Genomic DNA, 25,831 nt, shown 5'->3' with positions numbered 1-25,831 from the left:
GAAGGAGGGAGCAGATGATGAATGTGAACAGTCAGAGAAAAAAAGGAGGAGAATGGGGAGTAAAACATATGCAGATGGTAGCCTCAGTGACCCTGGAACAATGCACAAAAGAAGAAAGAACCAACTAATGCTCTTGGAGCCACATCTGCTGACCTTGTCAAACTTAAAACCTGTCCTTTCTTGTCCACAGGGTTTTTGGTGGACCTAGGGTGCAGGTTGCAGTTTGGGTGCCACCTCTGGGAAGGACCGTGAGCAGGTCAGGGCTTCCTTATTTAGACATCAGATGCTTGATGTGTAAAGAGATGTCTTCTGCAGGTAAGCACAATTTAGTCAAATTCTATAAATTACAGTGAAATTGATAATGCTACCACATCAAACGTGTATATGTGTACATTTGTTTTCACCCTCTTCCCCCCCCCCAGCCCCCCCCCCGCCTTCTCTCTCTCTGACACCCATACCCCACCCATTCCCTCATCATTCTGTCATTCTTTTCTGCATTTTTCTTTTCCTTCATTTTGGCATGGATTCCCCCTTCAACTGGCCAGAGTGATCATCTCAACCTCACTAACCGTCAACATAATGTATTATACGTAACTGTCATTAACTCGAACGTAATTAGTACCATTCATTAATGTCATTAATATTGCAGACATTAGTAACTAGGACAAATCTGAGGCAGTATTTGGTCCATTCTCCTTTTGCAAATGGAGAAAGTGAGGACTGAGGCCATAAATGATTCTCCCAAGGCCACAGAGTGATTTGAGGAAAGAAGGTAGGATGACACAGAATTGGGTTCATGTGAGTCTCACACATTAGGAGGTTTTAGCTTTTAACTTTCTGTTGAGGCCCATTTTCAGAACATTTATTTAAATCTCAGATTTATTACTGTTTTCTCTAGAGCAATGTTGCTGGTTTCTCTTACCCCTCCCCTTGCCACCATGTTGAAATATTCTACTTCATTTAAAGCTCTTTTCAGCTTTCCTCCTTTGCTGGAAAAATGATGGTGAAAACACACTATGAAAATTTTTGTCCATTGTCCAAAACAAAAATCGTACCCGTCACAACGCCAGTACTGTAACAGAATTATGCTCCTTTTTGCAAACCTTACTTCTTTTGCCATATAATAACTTATTTTTATTTAGTTGAAGTCATCATGAGTCGGCTCTTTCAGATTCAGAGGATCTTACTTCACCAGTCAATCATAGGCCTTTTTCTATTCTGTGGAATCATTATTTCAAGCATTTGCTTCTGATTAATACGTGTTAATTTTGGAATACATATGGGAAAGTACTGAAAATTGTTGGAAAGAATATCAGCTATAATCTAACTACCTTCGGAAAAACTGATGCATTTTTCCAGCCTTCATTTGTGTACTTTTACAGAATTGGAGTTTACGCTGTATAAACAGGTTTCTATTTGTTCCCCGCCTGCTTCGTCAAGAGCGAGGTGGAGACAAGCACCTGAGCCTCAGTTCCCCCACAGGTGAAATGTCACGCCGGGGGTCTGGAACCAGGCCAGGGCTCCGCAGTGTGTGCGGCGGACGGAAAGTCACGAGGTCACGGGTGGCAGAGACAGCTTTCAGCCCCCGCGGCCAGTCAGTCCTCCAGCCTGCAGCGCCCTTTCCCGGCTGCGGCCGGCAAGCTGTGGACCCTGGGGGCCGCCAGAGGGCGCTGTGGCCCCCGTGCGCGGCTGCGGCGGCGCGGGGCGGACTCTCCTCCGGCTGCCCGGGCGCCGCCCTGTCCCAGCCTCCTCTGCGGGTAAACAGACATGGCCGACGAGAGGGATCCGCAGGACGCTGCGCACGACATGGGCAACCACCTGCCACTCCTCCCTGGTAACCTCCCGGGGCCGGTCCTTGGCGGCGGGACGGGGCGAGGCTCGAGCCGTGAGCGGTGCCGCAGGGCTGAGGAGACGGACGGGGTGGGGCACCGAGGCCTGCAGGGGCGCCCCGGGAAGCGGCCTCACCTCAGGCCTTTGGCCAGCGACCTAGTCCTGGCGCTTCTGTCTCATGCTGGATCGCCTCAGGCTATGAGCGAGGGTTTTGGATCGGGGAGGGGGTTTGCTCCTAAGGACAGGGACCCTTCCCTCTCCGTCCGTTTTGTGTTCAGAACTTGAGTCCTAGGAAATGGGTTAAAACCAGGGGGATGGAGGGAGGGGATATAGGGGACCTGGTCAGGTTAGTAACCGTTACTTTTTCTGGACTTGTTCCGTTCAGTAAGAGTGACAGTTAACAGATGTTAAGCGTTTAACGTGTCACGGGCCCTGCGGTAAGCGTTTTGCGTGCATTTCTCTGTTTAATTCTCCCCACATAACTTTTCTGATTCCGGTTTGGTAAGTGAGAAATGGATGAGCAGTTTAGTTCAGTGACTTGCCCAAGGTGACACAGTAGCAGCCCCAGGACTGCAGTTTGAGTATTTTTGTCAGCATAGCCAATGTCGCTTACCCACTTCACTGACAAGGAAGTACTAGCATGTTTTTCTCAAGCATGTATTTCATATACTTGATTAGAGAGACTTATAAGTGTGATGTTAAATTCAATTTTCTTTTTCCTTTGTTTCGTGAAAATTTGGACCTTGGCTTTATATTGGAATCCTGGGCAGAAAAAAATGCATGGAATAATTGTACAGATTTATCATGGAAGGCTGTAGAGGATATGCTTTCCAAGAGGTTATCCGACAAACTGGGGCTGTTAGCTGAGTTCCTTCCCTGTGTGCCAGTTAGGTGTTGTGGACCTGAGAAGAGGTATGATACACAGTCTGGAACTTGAGGAGGTTTATAATCTGTATGAGGCAGAAGTTTAGGGCCAGATAAGTTGATGCTCGTATTGTCCTTCAGAGAGATTGGGGTAAAGCATTGTGAGATGGGTCTGGAGACATCCAAAAGCACATAGTTAGGATGGGGTTGTGGAAGAGAAGGCCTAGGAGGTAGGTTGTGTTTCAGTTCTGGGGGAGCTTGTGTCTCTTGCCAGTGGGGTTGGGGCTTTTTTCTGTGGGTTGCCAAGAATCAATTGTGGGTTATAGGGAGTTGCCCAAGGAAAGCTTTGCTTGGAGGATTAATTTGTCCACTGGGAGTTGTGTGGATTGGAGAAGACTGATTGCATGCCCACCGTGTAGGAGGGACCTTTTATATAAAAATAAACCACAATGGTTGTTCCTGAAGCCAACCTAGCTGAATTGACATAAAGGTAAGTCTGTCAGCCTTTGACTGAAGAGCTGAGCTGTTTATTTCAGAGACATCAGCCCCACTCTGAACGTGCCAAATCCCGTTTCATGGAGGTTACTGATGTTCTGTTGGCATTCATATGCTGCTCCTGCATGAGATGAGTCATCAGACTTCACCCTGATAGTTGTGAACAGTCAGTATGTGTTTTGTTGAAAAGAATCAGGAGTGAGAAGGCCCAGAAAGGTTGTAGATATAATAATTAGGCTTTTGTAAATCATAGGTGAGTTTTGTGAAGAAGCATTGGATTGTCCATAAATTCATGTAGTATGAGGGTTTTTTTTTCCAATTTTTTTAATGCTTATTTATTTTTGAAGGAGAGACAGACAGAGCATGAGTGGGGGAGAAGAGAGAGTTGGAGACACAGAATCCGAAGCAGGCTTCAGGCTCTGAGCTGTCAGGACAGAGCCCGATACAAGGCTCGAACTCACAAGGGCTGAGGTCAGGACCTGAGCTGAAGTCGGATGTTTAACCGACTGAGCCACGTAGGCTCCCCTATGTAGTATGAGTCGTTTTGAAGAGTAATACTCTTTAAGTGAAAAGGAAGTACTTTAAGATGCAAAGAATCTGTGTTGGCCAAGGGAAACATTAATAAACAGCTGAGTAGGGGGAAGTGGGTTTTGGCCATATTTATGAGAAAGGCTATCGTATATAAGGAAAGCGCTTGAGATTTTTGTTGTTGTTGTTATTGTTTTTATCTTTTGGTGAAACTTCTGTGTTCTTAGCAAAAATTTGTATGAAGTGTTAGACCACTCACCATTTAAATATAAGTTTAAATAAGTTACACTACTCTCTTTGACAAATCCTAATACCTACGAATTTCTAAGAATTAATAGAAAGTCCAAGGCAATTACTGCATTGGAAAACATTTGTTTTTTTCTTGTCAGAAACCTCGCTGGAGGTAATTTGATTTAAATAGTCTTATACCCAAAAGAAAATGACAATTTTGCATTGACGTTTTATCTATTCAGAGGTGTATTTGGGGCATTTGAAAATACATGAAATATGAGGTCAAAAACGAGATTCACTTTGTCTATGCCAGGATTTCTGAACCTCAGCACTTTTGGGGTTTTTTTGGCTGGAAAATTCTTTGTTGTGGGGGACTGTCCTGCAGCTTGTGGGATGTTCAGCAGCATCTCTGTCCTCTGCCCACTAGATGCCAGTAGGGCTCCCTAGTTGTGACAACCAAAAATATTTCCACACATTTCCAAATATTCCCTGAGGGGTAAAATCAGCCCTAGTTGAGAACTGCAGATCTAGGATAGGAATTTTACCCACTGGCATTAACAAGACAGACTTCCATTTAGTAGAATAGTACCTATTTAGTGTAGCCTTTCCTGACTCTCATTTCTATTATCAGTAACATCAGGTTTTTAAAGTAGATAAGTTTAGTTTTCAGAATTTAAAAATTGTGTGTGGAGAAAGTTTTCTAAAATGTTTCCTTTAAAATACATTTTATGTTTCAAGTGAACTTTATTTTTGAATTTAAAATTCCAAAGCGAAATTCCTATGAAAATGATGACAGACATTTCATTTTTTAATAGTATAGTGACAGCCAGGAATTGATGTCACTGCTATGAAAATGTTTTTGCTGGGTACTAATGTTATCTTTTCCTATTTTAATTAAAGGATCTTTCTTCCTTCCTTCTCTCCCTCTTTCCTGTCTTCTCCAAGAATTCTTTAAAGTTAAGAGTTTGAAAGACATTTAGAGATTGTCTTGTTCCTGCCTGTCATTTTTCAGATGCGGAATCTAAGGCATAATCAGGTGAAATGAGTTGTCTGCGTCCTTTTAGTTACTGGCAAGAGAGAAGAAAGGAATCTCTCATCCATAAGAATTTAAATAATTTATGTAGATAGTTCCCCTTCAAGGAGTGGGGAGCATAATCCCTCACCTTGTTAAGTGTGACTTTTGCCTAGTAATTGGCTTCCAAAGAGTACAAAGTGGAAAGGAGGAAAATAGTAACTTTACAGTAGAGAAATCTGACAATACCTCAGCTAGGTGATCACTGGCAACATCAGCAGTGATAAATCATATTAATAGTATGCACCCTTGATATATGATAAACACAGCCTTTAGCCTCTTGTGATGTTCTCCCCAAAGTACATAACCCCATTGTAATAATGAGAAATATATCACACAAATTCTGTTTGAGGGACACTGCAAAATGCCTAAGCAGTACTCAAAACTGTCAAGGCCATCAAAAACAAGGAAAGTTTGAGAAACCAGCCCCGAGGAGGCTAAGGGGATATGACAACTAAATGTCATGTGCTACTCTTGATGGGATCCTGAAACAGAAAAAGGATATTAGATAAAAATAAGGGTAGCCAAATAAAATGTGGAGTTTAGTTAATAGTAATGTGCCAACACTGATTTTTAGACAAATATACCATACTAAGAAGTTAGAGGAGAGAGTGTATGGGAGATAAACAGGAAATCTCGATACTATTTTTGCAGCCTTTATGTAAATTTTAAACTAGTCTTAAAAAAAAAAATAGTTGATTTAAAAAAGATGTAGTTAATGGGAGAGCCATACATACACCCAGCCCTCCAGCTGCCTTTTCACAGTACTATAGAGATTACAATATGCGAGTAGTGTTTAGAAGAAGCCCTCTCCTCCTGGGCTCGGAAGCCTCATGAAAGAACTCTGCATTTGAAGATGAATATCACTTTGACATTTTCTTGCATCCGTTTTTTCCCTCAAAATCTTCTACTTTTACAGCAGAGAGTGAGGAAGAAGATGAAATTGAAATGGAAGTTGAAGACCAGGATAGCAAAGAAGCCAAAAAACCAAACGTCATAAATTTTGACACCAGTCTGCCAACATCACATACAGTATGTAATTTAGTAGCCGATCTTCTCTAATAGATCCATAAATATAACAGTAGATAGAGGTTTCTAAAAACAAGTAACTGAGTTTAGCATCATTGGATATTACCTCACGGTAGACATTGTGGAGGAGGACGTGCACTGTTTGCCAGTTGATACCCATACTTAATTAACTCTTATTTTCCAGCAGTTTCATACTATGTCCTAGATTCATACTATGTCCTCATTCTTTGAAGAATTCTCATCCTTCATACGTTTCCTCTAGTGGTAGGGCTACAAAAGTACTTTTTACTCTCTATACTACTTGTTACCAGGGTGTTAGCTACCATGCTGACATTTTATAGTGGTCATTTGTGATATTTGGACATATGAGTTTTCTTATCTTAGTCAAAATAAAATATTTTGAACTAAAAAATGCTCTTGAATTTGTGTGTGAGACAATCTTCACAAGATAATGGAAATTCTACTCATAAGAATCAGAGATTTTCACGTGGGATGCTGATACACCAACTTTACTATTTAAATAAATGTTGTACCTATCGTTTATATTTCGTTTAATCTGATTTGTTCTTTGGTCTGTTGAGCTTGTCTTATTATGACATATCTCTGACCGTGTATCATTGTGTTCATTCTTAAATAGTATCTTGGCTCTGATATGGAAGAATTTCATGGCAGGACTCTGCATGATGACGACAGCTGCCAGGTTATTCCAGTTCTGCCACAGGTGATGATGATCCTGATTCCTGGGCAGACCTTACCTCTTCAGCTCTTTCGTCCTCAGGAAGTCAGCATGGTGCGGAATTTAATTCAGAAAGACAGAACCTTTGCGGTTCTTGCATACAGGTAAAATATTAGAGTGGATTTGCTTAACATACTCTCTTTCATGTAGAGTCACAGCAGAGGTCAGTGTTAAAGCCAAAACTGACTATTATTTTGTGTGCACAAGAGATTGGAAACGAATGTGAGGTAAGAAATTGTGATGAAAAGACTGAAGTTACAAGTAGGAGTATTTTTATTGTTCTCATTACCATCCAAATCAGATATTTCCTGTCACACACCTTAAGCTTTCTGGTAATTGAAATTTTTAAAATCATTAATACTTAATAAAAATTTCTGGAATTGGATTTTCAGTAACTTTCATTATTTAAGGAGAAAGAGGGCTTTTCCATTTTAATGTAAAGGGTTACCTTTACAAAGGAGTGGCTTGTTCTTTTCTTTCTCTCAAAATTCATACATTGTCACATTATAGACCAGTGGCAAACTGAAGCTGAATTTCAAGTATCCTATAGCACCTGGAGGAAAGCAGCAGTAGAAGCAAGAAATGAATACAGGAATTTCCCACCCCAGTACAATGCTGCTAATAATAAGCAGCAGAAATGATGGTCTACTGAAGTAAAAGAATTTCTGGTTTGGGAAATGAGACTTTAAACCCCTACCGATCCTAGATCGTCTTTAGTAACTGGAAATCTGTTATTTTCCTGAAGTGCTCGAATTGTTATTCTGAAGTTTTATTATATATCTACATTCTCCCATGTGATTTTACAATAAAATTAGGATAGCTTTGCAATAAGGGCTACTTGCTGTACTATTTTTTTCATCATGTGTATTGCTTTTGCCAACTTTGCATGTTTAAAAATTAAATGTTCAAAACTATTTTCTTTTAAAATTTACCTTGGAAGTAATGTACAGGAGAGGGAAGCACAGTTTGGAACAACAGCAGAGATATATGCCTATCGAGAAGAACAGGATTTTGGAATTGAGATAGTGAAAGTGAAAGCAATTGGACGACAAAGGTTCAAAGTTCTTGAGCTAAGAACACAGTCAGATGGGTAAGAAATACCATATATCTTAAAATGTGTATCATTAAATGAGATGGTTTTCTTAGATTTTTTTCCTATTTTACTGACCCTTGACATTTTTTAACTTTTGATTAGTTGTTCTCTTTCCCTTTGAAGGTATAGCCTAGTGGTTTCCAACTTGGGTATGCATCAGAACCACATGGGAGGTTTTTAAAACTATAGAGGCTTGAGTTTCATTCTCATCTCCCACCCCTAGAGAGTGGTTAACCTGGGGTGAGTCTGCAGCATCTTTTGTCCTGATTTCCAGGTGATTCTCATGTCCCTCCACATTTGAGAATAGTAGCATAAACCCAAAGAACAATGTCTTTGGGGATATGGCTTCTTTGAGATTGAAGGCCTCTCTTCAGAGTGAAAAAGGGTGGGGAGGCCACAGGCTTCTTAGCTGTCTGTGCACTCACCAGGACAGCTGTGGTGTTTGCAGCGTTCCTGTGATAGTGAAAGCCACAGTGGTTGCACCTGCAAAGTGCGCCATCTGAGGTGTAGGAACCATTTATAGTTAGCGCCCATCTCTGGTGCGAATTTTATATCACTTACAAATGTATTAACTATGTAATAAGCGATCAGTAAATTCTTGTTGTCTCTATAGCTTACAAAGTTTAGAAATTCTCTAAGTATAATCGTTTTAACAGTGTGGCATAGCTCTCACGGTTTGAGCTTTTTCACAAGTTAAAGGACCACTAACCTCACCTAAAAAAAAATCCAGTTCACCTTGTTTTATCCTTTTAAAAACAAAGCAAAACAAAATATGCATTTGTCCTGATGATTGCATGTTACCTCGTATGAGAGTGGTTCTTAACTCTGGCACATAAGAATCACCTGTGAAGTATTGCAAAGATACAGGTTCTTGGGGTTCACCCAGTCCTAGTGAATTGGTCTCCTAACCAGAGCTGAAAATTTTATCTGATCTCTGTGTTGAACAGATATGCTCTGAACGTGTAGAACTTCAGAGGTTTTGTCTTGTTTTGTTCTCATGGTGGGCATTTACAAATATCACTGAATTATGGAAGTACAGGTGGGTGAGGCATCCCTTTGGGGCTAAAGAAATGAGGGGTGAGGTGCCAGAGCTCTCAGTGGTGCCCGCCCCACCCCCACCCCCAGAACATTTCACGGTGCAGACTCTCATGGTGTTAACATGTTGTATTGTCATTACAGGATTGTATGTCTATCTCCCTCAATAGATGAACTGCCTGAGGACAATCAATGATTAACACTTCTGTATGTTCTGTAGTTAGGACCATAAATGCCACATGAATGAATCAAACAGTGTCCTCCTGACGGCTGTGTATTGTGATAATTAGCAAACTGTTTTGTTACTACAGATTTTACTAACAGTTACATATTTAAAGTACTTCATATCCTCCTGCTTTTAAATCTTTGATTATTTGTGTGAATACTATGTTATAGGAACTATAAAAGAAACTTGACTTGGGAGAAAAGTTAGGTTTCTGAGACTTTCTTGACTTTTGACTGTGGGAAGACTGTTTTGAACACAAGATGGCAGTAGACGATTAACTCTGAAAACAGGTCAAAGACTATGTGTTTGATAGCAAAGATTAACATGAAACTGATAGGGTTAAACAAAACTTGGAAAGGGCACGTTCTGCTATTCTGTAGCCCGCTGCTAAGACCTCTTACAAAAGTGAGTCTTTTTAGTGTAAAAAGGTTCCATGGAAATTAGATTTCTCTGGTTCCACTGCCCCTCTAGCCCTGTAGCTGCCTTCAGTAGAAGTGGTGAGATGGAAGGCACTCTGGAGGTAGATAATCTAGTGCATTTTGTCTTTTTCCAAACAAGACAAGTACCAGAGAGGTTAAGTGATTTGCCTGAAGTGATGTGGGTAGTAAGCCACTTTTGGTTGGTTCTGGACCCCCTCACTTCCAAACTCATGCTCTTTCCACTCTACCAGAACTCCTCCATAGCCCCTTCGAAACTCAAGCCAATTTCCCTTTCTCCAGTCAAGTAGTGTGAGATAATAGTCATTTGTCTTTTACGTAAGTGACCCTTCATTTATAAAAACTATACGGTTGCCTTCTAACCTTTTCTAAGAGCCTTTATTTCTTTGGCATTTTCTGAACACACAAAAGGGTTTTTTGGTTTTTTTGAAAAATTAAAAAGTGTAAGTATGTCATTGAATCACTGTAGAACCCTTCAGAAATTCCTGAGTATTCCTTTGCATATTGAAAAGAAGAGGAGATTAATACCCTATTTGGAATTATAGAAGTTCTCTTGTGGTAATTGAGACCATTAATCATCAGAATTATTCGAACTGTCTAAACCTAATTTGAAAGCAGTTTTTATTGCTCAACTTCGTTTCTTATAGCAATTTTTCTTAAGTCACATTTCATTGGTTTTTGTAATATTTATATAAATTAACTATAATAACAAAACAACTGCTATAAACATGTTGGGAAGAAACAAAAGTAGCTTATGTTAAAAACAAAGAACCAGCCCTGTGTGTGCAGCTGACCCCAGGCGTGTCTAACAAGAGGAGCAGACAGTGTTGCTCAGGCCTGCAAGGCAATTCAGACAGCTGGTACCACAGACTGATTATTAAAATGATGAGTAAACCAATTTTTCAACAGCATTAATGTTTTTATCCATATACAACAAAATCTTATGTGATAGTTGAGTTAAACATCATTTTTAATTTAGTTACTGGTGACCTTAATTAAAGAAGAATTGGATTTCTAAACATTTCTGTAGAACGCCACACACTTTTGTTTTAAAAATATGATAGCCAAGTATTTGTGTTCATGTGACAGGTGAAGAAAATAAAGATGTTATTGTTTTTAGGAGTTCTAATATAATAATATTTGAACACAGTTTGAACATGTTCATTTTAACATTCTGAGAAATTGTGTAGACATATCTTTGATCTTGCAGGAAAGAAAAGAAGTTAGTGAAATGAGTCTAACCAAGTTAGCTAGTTTCATTCAGTAAGCAGAAGTATCAAAATTTCATTCCTCACTTTTTGTAGGTCAGGACCATGATTAATATGAAAAACCACGTAAGAATTTCTAAACATACTTAATAATGAAGCAGAGACCTTTTATATATTGAACTTTGGCAATCTGACAGATTTTTGTTCCAGCATTTGAATGTATAATACAGTCTACATTTCAAGAGCTGTACTGTAGGAGATACGCTTCCAGACAAAATAGCTCATAGGTATGGTGTTCCTATTGGCATTTGCTCATGATTAAGATGTTTGCGGTTATGATATTCTCAAATAGCATTCTGGAAATGGTGACTTCACTCTCATGGGAATTTAAGTGATTTTTAGATTAAAAAAAGATAATATAATGCATATTTTGATTCTTTGCGTTTCAAGTTAAATGTTTGAGAAGGAGAAAAAGAATGCACATAGAAATACAGACTACATGTAATTCTGTAGTCTTATTTTAGCTGTTCACATAAATGGGTTCTTGATTTTTCTCTTTCTTTACTTGCCTACTCCTCCAGTGAGATTAGACTTAAGGGACAAGTGTAACAGCCAGGGAGCAGGTGGGAGCTGCAAGAGGTGGAGTGTCCAAGAATGTCTGAGAAACTAATTTAGAAGTATCAAGTGGTAATAGATGGTTGTATATTGATTTTTTAAATTTTGTTTCATTAATAAACTCTGTGTTTGTCTGACATGTACCAATCTCACTTTCCATTTTACAGTGAGATTGAAAATCTGTATTTGAGGTTATCTTTGCTATGATTTATGAACTACAGTATTTTCTGAAAATTCTTGCAATAATATTAATGTCGGCATTTGACGAATACTGAAATTTAAGAAAAAAACTGAAAGTCTTAGTATTTAAAATTACCCATAATGTTTAGAAACTTAGTAGTTTGAGTTAGTTAATTTTAAAAATGAACACCATGCTTGGTTCTCTTTATTTTAGAATCCAGCAAGCTAAAGTGCAAATTCTTCCCGAGTGTGTGTTGCCTTCAACCATGTCTGCAGTTCAGTTAGAATCCCTCAATAAATGCCAGATATTTCCTTCAAAACCTGTCTCATGGGAAGACCAGTATTCATATAAATGGTGGCAGAAATACCAGAAGGTGAGAAACTAATTTTTTGTGCATCTTCAGAAAATGAAGACAGGTTGCTTTTTTCCTGTATTTGAGAAAGGAACACAAACAAGTCTCATGATTCACTCCCCAGACACCTTCTGTGGTAATACTCTGGCTGCATTTGATCAAAGCTAGAGCTTCTAAAAATTTCATAGGCAGCCATTTACGTAAAAGCAGTTTGCAAAAATAGTCAAATGTCACAGTACTGTAAGGTGTTCTTGCTTTTATGCCTATCAGCTGTGTACTAGTTAATAGTTTGTGATTTTTAGTTCTGTGGAAATCTTGCTAAACTCTAATCAGATTACATGTTTGGCTCTTGAATCATAAACACATCACCTTAAGGAGAGGAGAGTTCCAAGTGGTAGTAGTATGTTCCAAATCTTTTAGACTTCTGAAAGTATTTTATCTCTCTTTTTATATAACACGGTTGACATCACAAAAATTGGCACAGTATGTGTGCTCTGTGAAAGCACTGCTTGTTTGGGCATTAATTCTCACACATAATCCTTTAGGCTAGATCACTCTTTATCCCAGAAAAAAATTTGATGAAGCCTGTTCCTACTCATTTTTCAGATGTATCAGTTTTGAGTATAAAGTAGTTAATAGTGGAGCACCTGGGTGGCTCAGTTGGTTAAACGTCTGACTCTTCTCTTCCGCTCCGGTCATGATCTCACAGTCATGAGTTCAAGCTTTGCGCTGAGCACAGAGCCTGTTTAAGATTCTCTCTTTCTCCCTCTGCCCCTCCCCCACTCGTGGTCTCTCTTTCTCTCAAAAAATGAAACCTAAATAAATTTAGAAAATAGCTAATATTTATGATTTCTGCATAAAGGAAATGATCACTAGTCTTTAAACTTAGAAAAAATCGGCTCTTTGAGGTTTATCTTTTAAAAATATGGAGACATTCCCATTTTAATCTGAAAAGTCTTACATTGATCAGTCACTCCTTTCTCTTTATGAAGTGGTACAGGTTTTAATTTTGAATAAATTTTCGTAGGATCCTAATTTGATATAAATTAATATAGATAATTGATAAAGGAGTCTTATAAACTAGCCAGTGTACCACCACTTGTAATGTTCCTAAGGTAGAATTCATCCAGTTTTCAGAGAGGACTTTGTGAGGATGGCTCCTTGGGGGGCAGCAGGCTTATAACCAGGTGTCTGTAGGCTTCTTGTTTTTAGTAATCTGTACCTCAGTTGGACAGTCTGAGATATGGTTTTGTGTGTTTTAACAAGCGTTTCTAAAAAGAATCCAATAGGAAATGTAGAAATAGATTGCTTAAGGATTCCCACACAACCTTGAAACTAATATTTTTGAAGATTTAACAGATACGTATGCTTTAACTTTGCAGACAACTTTTCTATAGCTAGGCAGTACTTGTTTCACAACTGATACAGACACTTCAAATACACCTTTACCTTTGTTTAAGTTTAAGGGTAGAACAGCGGAAGATTTTGCTGTCATGTAGTCATTTTAAATGTCACCTTTGAAATAAGTACGTCAGAGTCAGCTCTGATGTACATGGGCTCCAAGGGAATGGTTTTCGAATTTTTTAAGTCATTCATGCCCAATAGTGTGTTCAACACTGGGTGCTGCTGAGATGTTATGTGGCAAGGAAACTGCATCAAGGTGCTGCCTATGTATTTAAATAATTATATATTTCAATCACAGGATTGGGTTTTAGGCGATGTAATGTATTTCGATTTATATCATAGTTCTTCCACACTAAGACTGGTTGCTAAAAAGCAACAGTTAAAAAACCCTAACTTAACTCTTGTTGTAAATTTGTAAGCATAGGGTGGGAGTGATTGTAGTTGATTCCTGACTTAAATGCTCTGTACTGGTTGTGTGTCCTGTCTGTGGGTTAAACAAGTAAGACTGGTTTTTTACTTCTTGTGTGTATTACTGATTGAATTCTTCTATTCTGTGGTTAAAGAATCTCAGCTTGTCGGGGCGCCTGGGTGGCTCAGTCGGTTGAGCATCCGACTTTGGCTCAGGTCACGATCTCGCGGTCCGTGAGTTCAAGCCCCCGTCAGGCTCTGTGCTGACAGCTCAGAGCCTGGAGTCTGTTTCGGATTCTGTGTCTCCCTCTCTTTCTGACCCCCCCCCCCATTCATGCTGTCTCTCTCTGTCTCAAAAATAAATAAACATTAAAAAAAAAAAGAATCTTAGCTTGTCATATTAGTTCTGAATTAAGCCTTTGCAGCTCAATTGTCACTGGCAGACCAAGAGCAAGAAAGCCAGAAATGCAAAGACCAAGGAAGCATATGTTTGTTTGGAACCAGGTCCTCTTTCCCCTTTGTGATATTTCTTTAATAATAATCATATTTATTTCTCTAATGATAATAATAATATGTATATAATATGTTATTTTCATATTCAGAGTTGCCAAGGACTAAACAGAAGGTGCTAAGGAAGGAGAGAGGTATGAAAGGTTTAAGGAAATACAATTCCTTCATCCCATGTATTTTTCAAATTGTTTAATGGGTTTCCTTCTTTAAAATTTGAGTAAAGTTGCTTAGATTATGAAATTTGGGTCTGGATCACTAGGCCAAGACAAATGGCTAGCTGATCTATTTTGGACTGCACATGACCTAAAAACTCTGTTCTACTTTAGAGAGGCCGCTTTGAGCCACTCACCACGTGAAGGAAAAGGGGTAGGTGCCATTGGCCGGAACCCCATGTGCGTTGATTGATACTGTCTCAGTGGTTCAGCTTACTGTGCCTTTAGCTGGATGCTGACTTATCAGGGACTGGATTACATAACACTGCTTGTCCTAGGACAGATCTAAGGGTTGATTCACTTTATTCAGATCTGACTCTTACATCTCACCAGGATATGAAGCAGTGCATCCATTTGTCTACACGTCTGAGAGGTAGTTAAGGTAGTCAGAATTGGGAGATGCTTAGATGATTCTAAGCCAACTCAAGCTTATGTGGTTGCCAAATACTTTTTCAGCAGAAACGATACTTAAAGGGTCTGGCAGTGTAGCCTTCCTGAGATGTATTCAGTTAACCTTGAAACTGTTTGCACACACTTTTCTTAACATTTGCCCTTGAGAACTGAACATTCTAAATGACAAAATTAAGCTTCCACAAGTATTCCTTTGTAATCTTCCATTCTGACAAGGGTGCATCTGACAAGATGTCCCTAATGATTAAGAAGTTAGGCTAGTATAATCAGGGAACACTCTTCCAAAACTCACTTCCATCTGGAAACATTCCTTATTCTGTGATTTGATCTTTGAAACTAATACTTCTTTCTTTCCTTTCCTGTCACAGTGCCTTTCACTCTTGGCTGGGTTGATTGTATTGGGATTCTCACAATAAGGAAACTTTTCTTTAACGTACTTGGGAATATGACATACATTTTTAAGTGCGCCCCCTCCTAACTCAGACTTTCTCTTTGTTATATAGTCTTACTGTGTTAATGAGAAAAGAGTTGCATATGAAATGTAAAAAGAAATGAAATGTGGAAACCAATTAAGAAAGTGATTGATGCTTATCTTTCTAGTCTTGCTAAATTTATAAATGGTGCTCATAGGGAGCGGGAGCAGGAAAGAATTGAACACTGGTTCTGGCTCTGAAGAGCAAAGCCCTTGAAAGTGGGCTCACATGTTAGTTTCTCAGTCTTCGAGAATTTCTCTTTGAAGACACAAATATGTTCATTTCTTTCCATTTTGTTAGGTGAAAAGATACACTACTATCCTAGACCTTACTCTCTCTTACAGGAGATTATTCTGTATCAACTTTTGGAGCACTGCTTCCTTGTTTTCAAAGTTGCCCCGGTGTTCCCTTCTATGGCTAGGCTACAATTTACATGACCAGTCACCTCTGGATGACAGACCTGCACTAAGTGTTGTATACAAATGACCATGCATACAGGCAAAAATATATAATAAATTTTGGAAGTGGGATTACTGGATGACAGGGAATCTGCATTCGTAATTTTGACAGATGTTCTTGGAGTACCTTACTAAGGAGGTTGTTCCTGTGTGTAGTCTGACAGCAGTGGTCATCATGGCTTCACAGTGTAGTATCCAACTTAATTGTTGCTGATCTGATAAGTAAAACACAGAATCTTTTTGGAGGTTTAATTTGAATTTCTTTGGATATGAAATGAGGTATAACATTTTGTGTTGAATAACAATTTGTATTTCCTTTATTAGGAAGTGCCTGTTCATAGTATTTGCTCTTCGTGGATTTTTAGGAGTTTTTCATATGTTAGGAAACTTACCCTTTGTCTGGAATTAGTAAGTTCCACACATTTTCCCTTTGTGATTTGTCTTTTGACTTTGTCTTTGGTGTCCCACAGAAGGGTTTTTTTTTCCTTAGGTAGTTAAATTTACCTTTTTTGTTAATGCTAGAAATTACTTCCTTGTACAAAGGAATTTTTATTTTTTTTAAATGTTTAGAATGTAATCTTTTACTTTTGACTTTGATTTCATTGCTTTTTAATGTCATCAAAACTTTTTAAGCTTTTATCCACATATAGTTTATCCTGGTATGAATTCAACTCCACTTTTTTTTTTTTTTTTCCAGATGGCTCTTCATTGTCCTATTACCATTTTCTGAAAAGCCCCTATTTTCCTTCACTGATACAAGGTGCCCCCTTACCAAAGACCAAATTCATGTTTTTTATTTTACTTTTCTTCTGCTTTGTTGTCAGTCTCTTTATGTACCTCCATTAACACTTTTCTAACTGTTGACAATTTTTAATTTTTGTAAATGAATGTATGACTGGTATATATTACTGGTCTTTTCTTTTTTCAAGGTCTCGCTGGCTACTATTGCTTAACCTTTCCATAGGAACTTGTCTACAAAGACAACTTTTTGCTTTGTCCCAGAATAGTAATAGTAGCAGTAAGACAGTAACATTTGTTGGCTTTTTTTATGTTAGAGAAAAAAAGGTCTTGAAAGCTTAGGCTGTGTGTAGTCAGGGACTTCCTTGGACAGAGCAGTGATTTCCCAGGCATATGTCGTATCCTTGTAGTTGTGTACCTGCCATTAGTAGTTTCGCAGTCTCGGAGCAGGAAAGAGCATACCCTTGCATTCCTGGGATAAATTATTTTTATTATTTACATTGCTGATGCTGATGGGATTTAATACAACAAATGACCACCTTTGACCACTGTGTATATCAGTGGCAATGATGTATTATTCATGTTTCGCCTTTTACATTGCTTTTCCAATTTTATTACTCTTCAAAGAGCCATTGAAGTGGAATTTCACATTTGTTTAACATTCCACATTGTTGGAAGGCAAATCTGAAGCAGGCTTTACAATGGAAGAATGTGATGGATTGCCTTCAGGGAACAGATTCATTTTCAGGGCGTTTCTGCTTTCCATAGTAAATCCTGTTCCCAGAGTGAATACTTCTTTACTAGAGAATCACACTTTGGTCACTTGTAAGCACCTAACTTTTAGGCTAGTACTAAAAAATTTTTTGAAGTGTAGCCCTTTTATGAAGTAAATTGTGGTGTTGATACATGTGAAGAATGCTCATAAATTGCCAGAACTTGCCATCAGTGTTACCCAGATGAAGACAGGAGCCATTGACATTGTGCCAGAAGTCTAAACTGGGACTCTTAAACTTGAGATATTGAAATGGCTTAAATTTGGGTGTTGGCTCTGTAAAAGCTAGCTGTAGTTTGCATAGTTGACTGTATAAAGCACATCACAAATATTAAGGATAAACATGTAATGGATCTGTAAGTAGAACTTCAGAATCTGTCAAGATAACCCTGAAAAAGAATTTTATTGATGTTCTCACTTTAAAAAGTTACAGAACTGAGACACATGAGTTGCAGTGTGTTCACATTCACAAAGGATGCAGGGTGGCGGGCGAATGGTAAGGATCCTGACCCGCTGCATTGCTCTTAATACACTAGTGTGCCACATTCTGTTCTCTGTTACAGTGGGAAGTCAAGTTTACAATATGAATAAATTACTTTGGTTTCTCTTTATCTTGACATGGATGCCAAGTAAAATGCTACGCTTTTGTAATATAAAAATGATCATTCTGATGTGTAAAGTATATACTAATAACTGAATTGGGAGTGTGTAGTGTGTCAGTCTGCCAGACCGAAGCTTTGTTGGATTTTTGTCACTTTGTAATTCTAAGTATACTGCTAGAAAGTAAGCTGCTCTGCAAGAAAATGTATGCTCCAATGATTTTGGCCTTTTTGTGTTTTAGTCACTGGTATGTATACTCCCAGTGTGTAAAGATAATGCCTGACACCTACGTACTGGGTGCTCAGAATATTTCTTGAATGAATAATGGTTACAGTCAGACTCCCTGGATGCACAGCCTAGCAGCTCCCCATTTACTGTGACTTTGGGCAAGTTTTACCATCCTTCTTTGCCTGTTTCCTTCTTTTTCAAATGGGGATGATAATACTACCAACCTTAAAGAATTATTTTAAGACCAATAAAGTGGTTGCCATTGCTATTACTACATATTCACAGTTACTTGAAAGGCTGTTGTAGTTCTTTATTCTGTGTGCTTATTCTGTAGCATTTATTTGGAGTGTGACAAAATTCTTTAGCCTCAGTTTTTGGTCTTAGAAGTAAAGAACTGATTGGAGAGTAACTTAAGTGCCTTACAATCTGGCTCCTCTGGCTTAAATCACTTTTTGAACATGTACTTGGAGGCCATCCCAGACCCGTCTTTTGGTAGATTCAAATATAAGAAAGATGAGATTGAGCCGAAACTTCCTCTCATTAAAGAATCCATTGGTTTGAGTTTGAGCTTTAGTGGATGAGCCTTGAGAAACAAGTCCATCCTCACCCACGTAGTAGTTCCCTAAAATATTTAAAAGAAATTACCACGTCCCCTTGAGAGGCAGCTCCAAACTAAACATCCCTAATGCAAACTGTTGACCTCCTCTTAGCATCCTTGCCCCTGACAATTAAAGTTCCCATTTCTGACTGTCACAGAAGGGTAACATTATTGTCTCTTCTTAGATTCTGGACATCTTCTAGCATAAGATTGCAGGGAGAGTAGGATGTGAGCTCTGCAGCACATTGGTTAGTTCATCTATCAGCTGAGTCCCCCAAGTCTTTTTCACATGTGTGGTGTACCCATGTTTCCTCATTTCATGCCCATTCGTTTGGTCATGCAGGTGCAAGCACAGGATTTCCCTTTCATTCTGTTAAATCTTACAGCTTGCTTTTCTTGTTCTATTCTGGGACAGTCCTTTTTGAGCCACCTTACTCCTTTCCCACCCACTTTTCATGTGTCATGCCCCACGTTAACAGTTTACAAAATTATGAATGTCTGTACTTACATAGGTTTTGTTTTCTTTATTGAGGAAGATGTAATCATTCTTTATGCTCTGTAGGTTTGATATGCCTTGTTTGATCAGGTGCAAAGTATCCCCTAGTGTATTACATACTCTAATGTACTCATTGTTCGTTGACATTTAGGTTGTTTACAATTTGTTCCTATTAATAGCACTGCTATAGTACATTCCCAATCATATTTTTGTGTCCTGTAGAATACTTCTCTTCCCAAACTTTTTTGGGAGTTCTTACACACTTCTTCTTCCAGGTGAACTTTAAGTTATGCTTCTAAATTCCAATCTCATTGGTATTATTACGCTGAATATGTGTTTTGAGGACTCACATTTTAATTATTGAGTCTTCCCATCAAAAACAGAAATTCTACTGGAATTTAACTCACATTTTTCTATGGATTTAGGCATGCTTGCATTTGGATTCTAAAATACAATTGGAAGAGCTACCCAGTGGTTTTTCCCTTTCCCGGAGTTCTATGAAATGGGGGACTTCATCCTGGACTCTCAAGTTATGATCATTTTTTTTCTTAGAATGGACTCATTTATTATATGTGCCTCTACAGTAATTCACTTTAAAGCCATTTAAAGTTTTACACAAAGACAATTTGGATTATATTTTTAGTTTCCCTGCATATACTGAACAAATGATTAATAGGCATATAATGTGATATGTTATGCTGTAACATAACTATGTTTAGTCACTCTTCAAGTTCACCATAACTTCACTAAGTTATCCTCAGCATTAAAATGTTAAACCATCCCAGTAAGAATGAGGATTCTACTTGCAGTACAAATTGAAAGCTGTAAAACCATGATTGTCACATTTAGTAGGTAATGAATCATCTGTTAATAGGGTTATCTACAAAATTTTTCCCTATTTTTGAATTTAGAACATATTTTCCAGGGCCAAAATCAGTTTTCAAATACTGTTCTTTCCACCATAAGAATCTATATAGAGTTTAAGTGACTTTTTTTCTGTTTTCAGAGAAAGTTTCATTGTGCAAATTTGACTTCATGGCCTCGCTGGCTGTATTCCTTATATGATGCTGTAAGTATTACCTTGTACTTTTTTATCTCTAGGGTAAGCCTTGTCATAATAAAGGGTCATTAGAATGAAACATGGGCTTTCATACTCAGCGGTATCTCATTTTCAGAACTAATGCCCTTCTTTACATTTAAGTAGAATGCGAAGGAATCAAATTCTGCTGGATTTACTTCCCCTTTATAGAATTTTTCGTTTTCCCAGTTTCTAGTGGCTTATAAATTCAGGATAAGGTAATGAGATGTTTTAGGGTCTATTAAGGATTTGAAATGTGTTAAGTGGTAGGTAGGTTTCGAAAATTAAAGAATCCCATAACAGTGTTTTGTTGTTTTTCCTAAACAAGTAGATGAACTTAGGTCTCCTGACCCCAGTTAGTCTACTGCCTCCACCAGTGTTCTTTCTCCTCAAATTGTCGTACTTAGGCATCACCATACCTTGCAAAACTTAGTAAGAGGCAGACTGGAAGTGTTCAAAGAATCTGGGTTTTAGACACAAAGACTTTTAAAAGCTTGATTTCTATCATTTTCCATATGGTTTGAGGCAAACCATTACCTATCTCAATAAATTCAATTTTTAAAATGGAGAGAGTGATAGTTATTGTATTTGGCACACAGTAGGCATTCAACAAATGTTAGTCATTTCCCTAGTGAACCCCCTCACCTAAGACTTGGAATCTTAGGAAGGGTAAATACTGAAATTTGAGCACTTCTCACAAGCACAACAGCAAGAAACTACAGTTCACTCTGCCCTTCAGCACTTTGGGCCATTACAAATGCACAACAGACAAGTGTTTTTTGCAGACATCTGTGAAAAGACAGGAAGCACTCTTGTGTACTAAATGGGTGCCAAGTAAGGTGTAAATAGCAAGTGCTCCTGTAATTTATAGGGGCCGCTATCCCTGTGGACAGAGTCAGGAAAGCCTTCCTAGAAAAAGGGGGAAGAGAGGCCAACTGCACACAGTTCGTAAGAAAACACCTAGAAGGTAGCAGGTCAGGAGCACGTGCCACTACAAAGACAGTGCAGGACAGAAGCCTGGAAGGCCACCTTAGTGCCGGGTGGAGGAGCCGGGGCCATGACCATCTGTGCGCGAGACAACAGAGTTGAAACCGGGACTTGGATTTTAGTACATAGAGTGAGAACTTACATTGAAACTCTAGCTGAAAATCTGGCAGTAAATTGTAAAAAGTCTGTGAACCTTATTATGGCTGCTTTTACTTTAAACAAGGAAACTTTAATGGATAGAATTAAGAAACAGCTCCGTGAATGGGACGAAAATCTAAAAGACGATTCTCTTCCTTCAAATCCAATAGGTACGAAAAGTCTGCTTCCTTCCTGTGGCTTTTGTTTTACTAAAATTACTTTGTTTTCTGTGTAATGAAACCAAAAATTTTAGTTTCATAGTTTTATTCTGAAAAGCATACACATTTGTCTTGAGCAGTTTAAAAGAAAGTCTTTTAGTGAATTGTAGCAAAGCTCTTAAATTCTGTGAGTACTCTAATTTTAGGCAGTTTTCCTATTCTGCACAACTTGCAGTAATTAGCTCTTATCGAAAAACTTGAGCATTAACACTTTCCCTGTTCTTTAAGGTGGCATTAAAAATGACCCTAGTTCTAGGACTTACATAGCTTATGTACATACTGTTTATTAGGTAGTTACCGTAGCCATTTTTCTAGTCTTTGAGGAAATTCTATTAACATGGGCTTGATTGTCATGTTTAAAAGACATTTATAAAACCAATTATAAGAAGTTAATTTTAGAACTTCCTAAGAGTATATACTTGATAGCTAGTATATTTTAGTATTATGTGAAATATGTTCTTTGTGAATGCTATAGGGAGGGTTTATTTCAAAAAGACATTATTTATTATCTGCTTTATAAAACTTGAAAAACCACCATGTCTTTAAGATTTTTCTTACAGAGTAGCTGCTTGTCTTCCTATCGATGATGTATTAAGGATTCAGCTCCTTAAAATTGGTAGTGCCATCCAACGACTCCGCTGTGAACTAGATATTATGAATAAAGTAAGTCACCATGTTCATGACACCTGTGTCTTAGGCTAGATTATCTGTGGGATCCAGTCATGCAGTTAGAAAACTAATTGTTTGCTAGTTTTATTTAATTTACATTTTTTATTTTTTTAATATTTATTTTTGAGAGAACATGAGTGGGGGAGGGGCAGAGAAAGAGGGAAACAGAATCTGAAGCAGGCTCAGAGCTTTCAGGACAGAGCCTGACACTGGGCTCGAACTCACAAGCAGTGAGATCATGACCTGAGCCAAAATCAAGAATCAGATGCTTAACTGACTGAGCCCCCCTCCAAGCATCCCTACATTAAAAATATTTAAAGGATAATTTAGACATTTCATTTGGGATCACACATACAGATTGTTTTTACATCCTTTAAACGTTTCAAGTTTGATTTGTATGTGGAGCATATGTGGTTATATATATATATATATATATATATATATGTCACTGTCCTATAAAGTCATTAGTTTTAGAAATGAGTATGTGTCACTTTCTCTAAAAACTATAGTTTTTAATGATTGGGAGGAAAACGTTATTCAGAGGGATCAGTACTTTCTCTAAAGTTTCTTGATGAGCTATGTAATTACATAATTAAACAAACGTGAGTTTTCCCCACTAATTTTCCCTTAAACTTTTTAGTGTACATCTCTTTGCTGTAAACAATGTCAAGAAACAGAAATAACAACCAAAAATGAAATATTCAGGTGAGAGCTTTATTACATTTTTAGTGTACTTCTGGATATATTTTCCCAACTCCTACAACAGAATTATAGTCAAGACTATATATCCATTCTCCATATATTTCCCTCCATTAAATTACAGTCATTTCAGCAAATGAAATAGGAGGGGGTTAAGATACCCTTCCTGATTGGGTACTCAGCAGCAATAGTTATGTAAGGTATTAATCAGCATGGTCAAGTCAATTATAAGGGGGCAATCCTTTCTTCCCCATTCCTGCTTGAAAATCTGTGTATCTTTTTAGTGAACAAGGATAACATGAATGCTTTAGGCTAGTATCTTACACTCAGGGCCAAAGGTAAAGTAGGACATGCTTCTGAACACGTACTGCTACTGCAAATAGGACACTATTGTGTAGGACAATAGAGAAATTGTTGTCTACAGATTAATCAGCAGCCCAAGGATGACCAAAAGGACATTTTCACTGCACTCCCTCTGTGAAAGACTCCTTTAGATGAAGTTTAACTCCCTATTTTACAAACGTGTAGACTGAAACTGGGCTGACTGCCAACCTCCTGTTTTCATAACGGGATTCTAAGCTGTTCCCTCTTATAACCTCATTAGACATTTCTTTCTTCCCATTTTGACTTATCCTCTGTGCTGATTCTCTCTTGTAGTTTATCGTTATGTGGGCCGATGGCAGCTTACGTGAATCCTCATGGATACGTGCATGAGACGCTTACTGTGTATAAGGCTTGCAACTTGAATCTGATAGGTCGACCTTCTACAGAGCACAGCTGGTTTCCTGGGTAATGTGGTGGTGGTTACTTTTTTTTTTTTTTTTTGGTTTTGCTGCCTTAACTGGGCAGAAAAATCCAGAGTTCTAAGCAGAGTTGTTAGAATTATAATCGAAAATAGACACTAAGATGAATAATTCTATTTAAATGCTGTTCGTTTTGAGAATGGCTAGTAACAGTATTTTTGCATAGTCTCACTAAATGTATAGTTGGAAAGTTGGCAACTGCAGTTATCCTTAAATTAGCTATACAGTTAATCCAGACCTCTTTCATTTTCCTTTTAGCTCATTCTGAAAATCAGCTGGCTTATGACCCAGCAAAACTGTATCTGAACCAGTATATTCCATAATGTGTCAAACCAGAGAATATCCCAAGCAGTAATAGACAAAACAGATGCAGAAACCATTTAGTCCTGGTTTTGCTGAATGGCCTTCAAAGTATGAGCCTGATACAGCACCACCTGGAAACTTGTTAGGGTTGTTGAAAATACTATTAAGGCTGAGGAAAGTATAAGTAGTCAGAGGTAAGCTGAGTATGGATTAGTGGTTATACTTGCCATTTTGAACTTAGGACCATGTGACTCGAACTGTCCAATCTTATTTGATACAAAACTAGAATTAAGAGATATACCCTAGGGACGTAAGAAATGGTTTGATTTTTCTAGTTACAGTTTGACTCTTCTGACAAAATCATTCTTACTGTAGACGAGTAGTTCTAAAATACAGGTCTCTCTCCATCCCACCCCCCATTTTGACTTGACACCAGTGTATTTATGGAGGTGGTTGGTTGGTGTTTTCTAACATGACTGCAATATGAAACCACCAGGGAAAAGTACCTGTGAGTTAATCCACATTAACAAGATTAGTTTTACACCGCTTAAGAGCACAGTCAAAACTACAGAATTTGGCTTTGTCTTCCTAACAGATTTACCGTGATAGCTTGGGATACAAAAATGTGTTTCCTTACCTGATACCTTTCTTTAATTGCGTAGGTACGCCTGGACTATCGCCCAGTGTAGGATCTGTGCAAGCCATATTGGATGGAAATTTACAGCCACCAAAAAAGACATGTCACCTCAGAAGTTTTGGGGTTTGACTCGATCTGCTCTGTTGCCCACAATCCCAGACACTGAAGATGAGATAAGTCCAGACAAAGTAATACTTTGCTTGTAAACAAATACATTAGGGATAAAGTTATTTATCAAGTTGGTCTTCTAAAAATCAGATCTGCTTTGGAAATTCCTGCTTTTGATGCATACCTAAGTAAAAAGCAACATTACATGGAAGGTTCCAAATGGTATTTAAAGATTTAAATTAAAATTGGGAATATCTACTTTAGTACCTTGGTACCATTATACTCTGGCTTGCCAGAATGTCCCTGATAGGACATGAAGACCTCACTGAAAGTGATGGCTTCCTGCAGAAAACATATTTGAAATTCCTCTTTTTGAAAGAGGCAAAGAAGAAAGGCTTTAATTTTCTTTAGTTTCTCTCATACTGATTTGTAAATTTTGAAAATATTAAAGAGTTAAAATATGCAGTTTGAGCCCCAAAAAAGTGTTCATTTCCTTATGTATTTGTTAGTGAAAAACGGTAACTTATGTATTTACTCTTTAATTTGAACCTAAACTACTATGGAGCAGGGATGCTAAAACATACCCTGTTCAATAAGGCTCCAAGTGACAGTGACTCTATTTTGTAAGCAATTTTGTTCCATGTAACTTGAAAAAAATTGTAAGTAAACTTTAAGAGCAAACAATATTACACATCCTCATTGTTTAAATAATGTAAAATATTTACTCACAAGCCAATAATTTAAGATGAAGTTCTAGATAGACTGATTTGCTACCTACCTCTTTGCTTATATGTTCAAGTGTTTTTTGGATCCTTTCACATTTGTGTAATTTTGATATTCCTTCACTGCTTTACAAAATTAACTGGGAAAAAAGTTCAACCAATGGGGGAAAATGTATGAGGCCCAGCCAAAAGCAGACTGTTAAAATCTGTGATGTTGTAATATATTATT

The 25,831-nt window shown here is 38.1% G+C and overlaps 1 protein-coding gene across 4 annotated transcripts; it reads left to right on the top strand.

The window, feature by feature from the left end:
- Positions 1-237: 237 nt before the first annotated feature.
- CRBN (cereblon) lies at positions 238-25,345 on the top strand. 4 transcript variants are annotated; one of them, XM_049642722.1, is made up of 11 exons: positions 238-315; positions 5,940-6,052; positions 6,687-6,889; positions 7,726-7,875; positions 11,794-11,953; positions 20,247-20,309; positions 21,529-21,613; positions 22,209-22,324; positions 22,971-23,035; positions 23,687-23,818; positions 24,798-25,345. In XM_049642722.1, the coding sequence occupies exons 1-11, from the start codon at positions 291-293 to the stop codon at positions 24,976-24,978; spliced, it is 1,293 nt and encodes a 430-aa protein (XP_049498679.1). In that variant the 5' UTR covers positions 238-290; the 3' UTR covers positions 24,979-25,345. The 4 variants fall into 4 exon arrangements, with proteins under 4 accessions (XP_049498679.1, XP_049498681.1, XP_049498678.1 ...); XM_049642721.1 differs by lacking the exon at positions 238-315 and adding an exon at positions 1,725-1,834; XM_049642723.1 differs by lacking the exon at positions 238-315 and adding an exon at positions 1,861-3,184.
- The last annotated feature ends 486 nt before the right edge of the window (positions 25,346-25,831 follow it).

The sequence above is a fragment of the Panthera uncia genome, chromosome A2 (assembly GCF_023721935.1).
Source record: "Panthera uncia isolate 11264 chromosome A2, Puncia_PCG_1.0, whole genome shotgun sequence".
Lineage (NCBI taxonomy): Eukaryota > Metazoa > Chordata > Mammalia > Carnivora > Felidae > Panthera > Panthera uncia.
The sequence above is the reverse complement of the archived record's forward strand: the minus strand, read 5'-3'. Positions and strand labels throughout refer to the sequence as shown.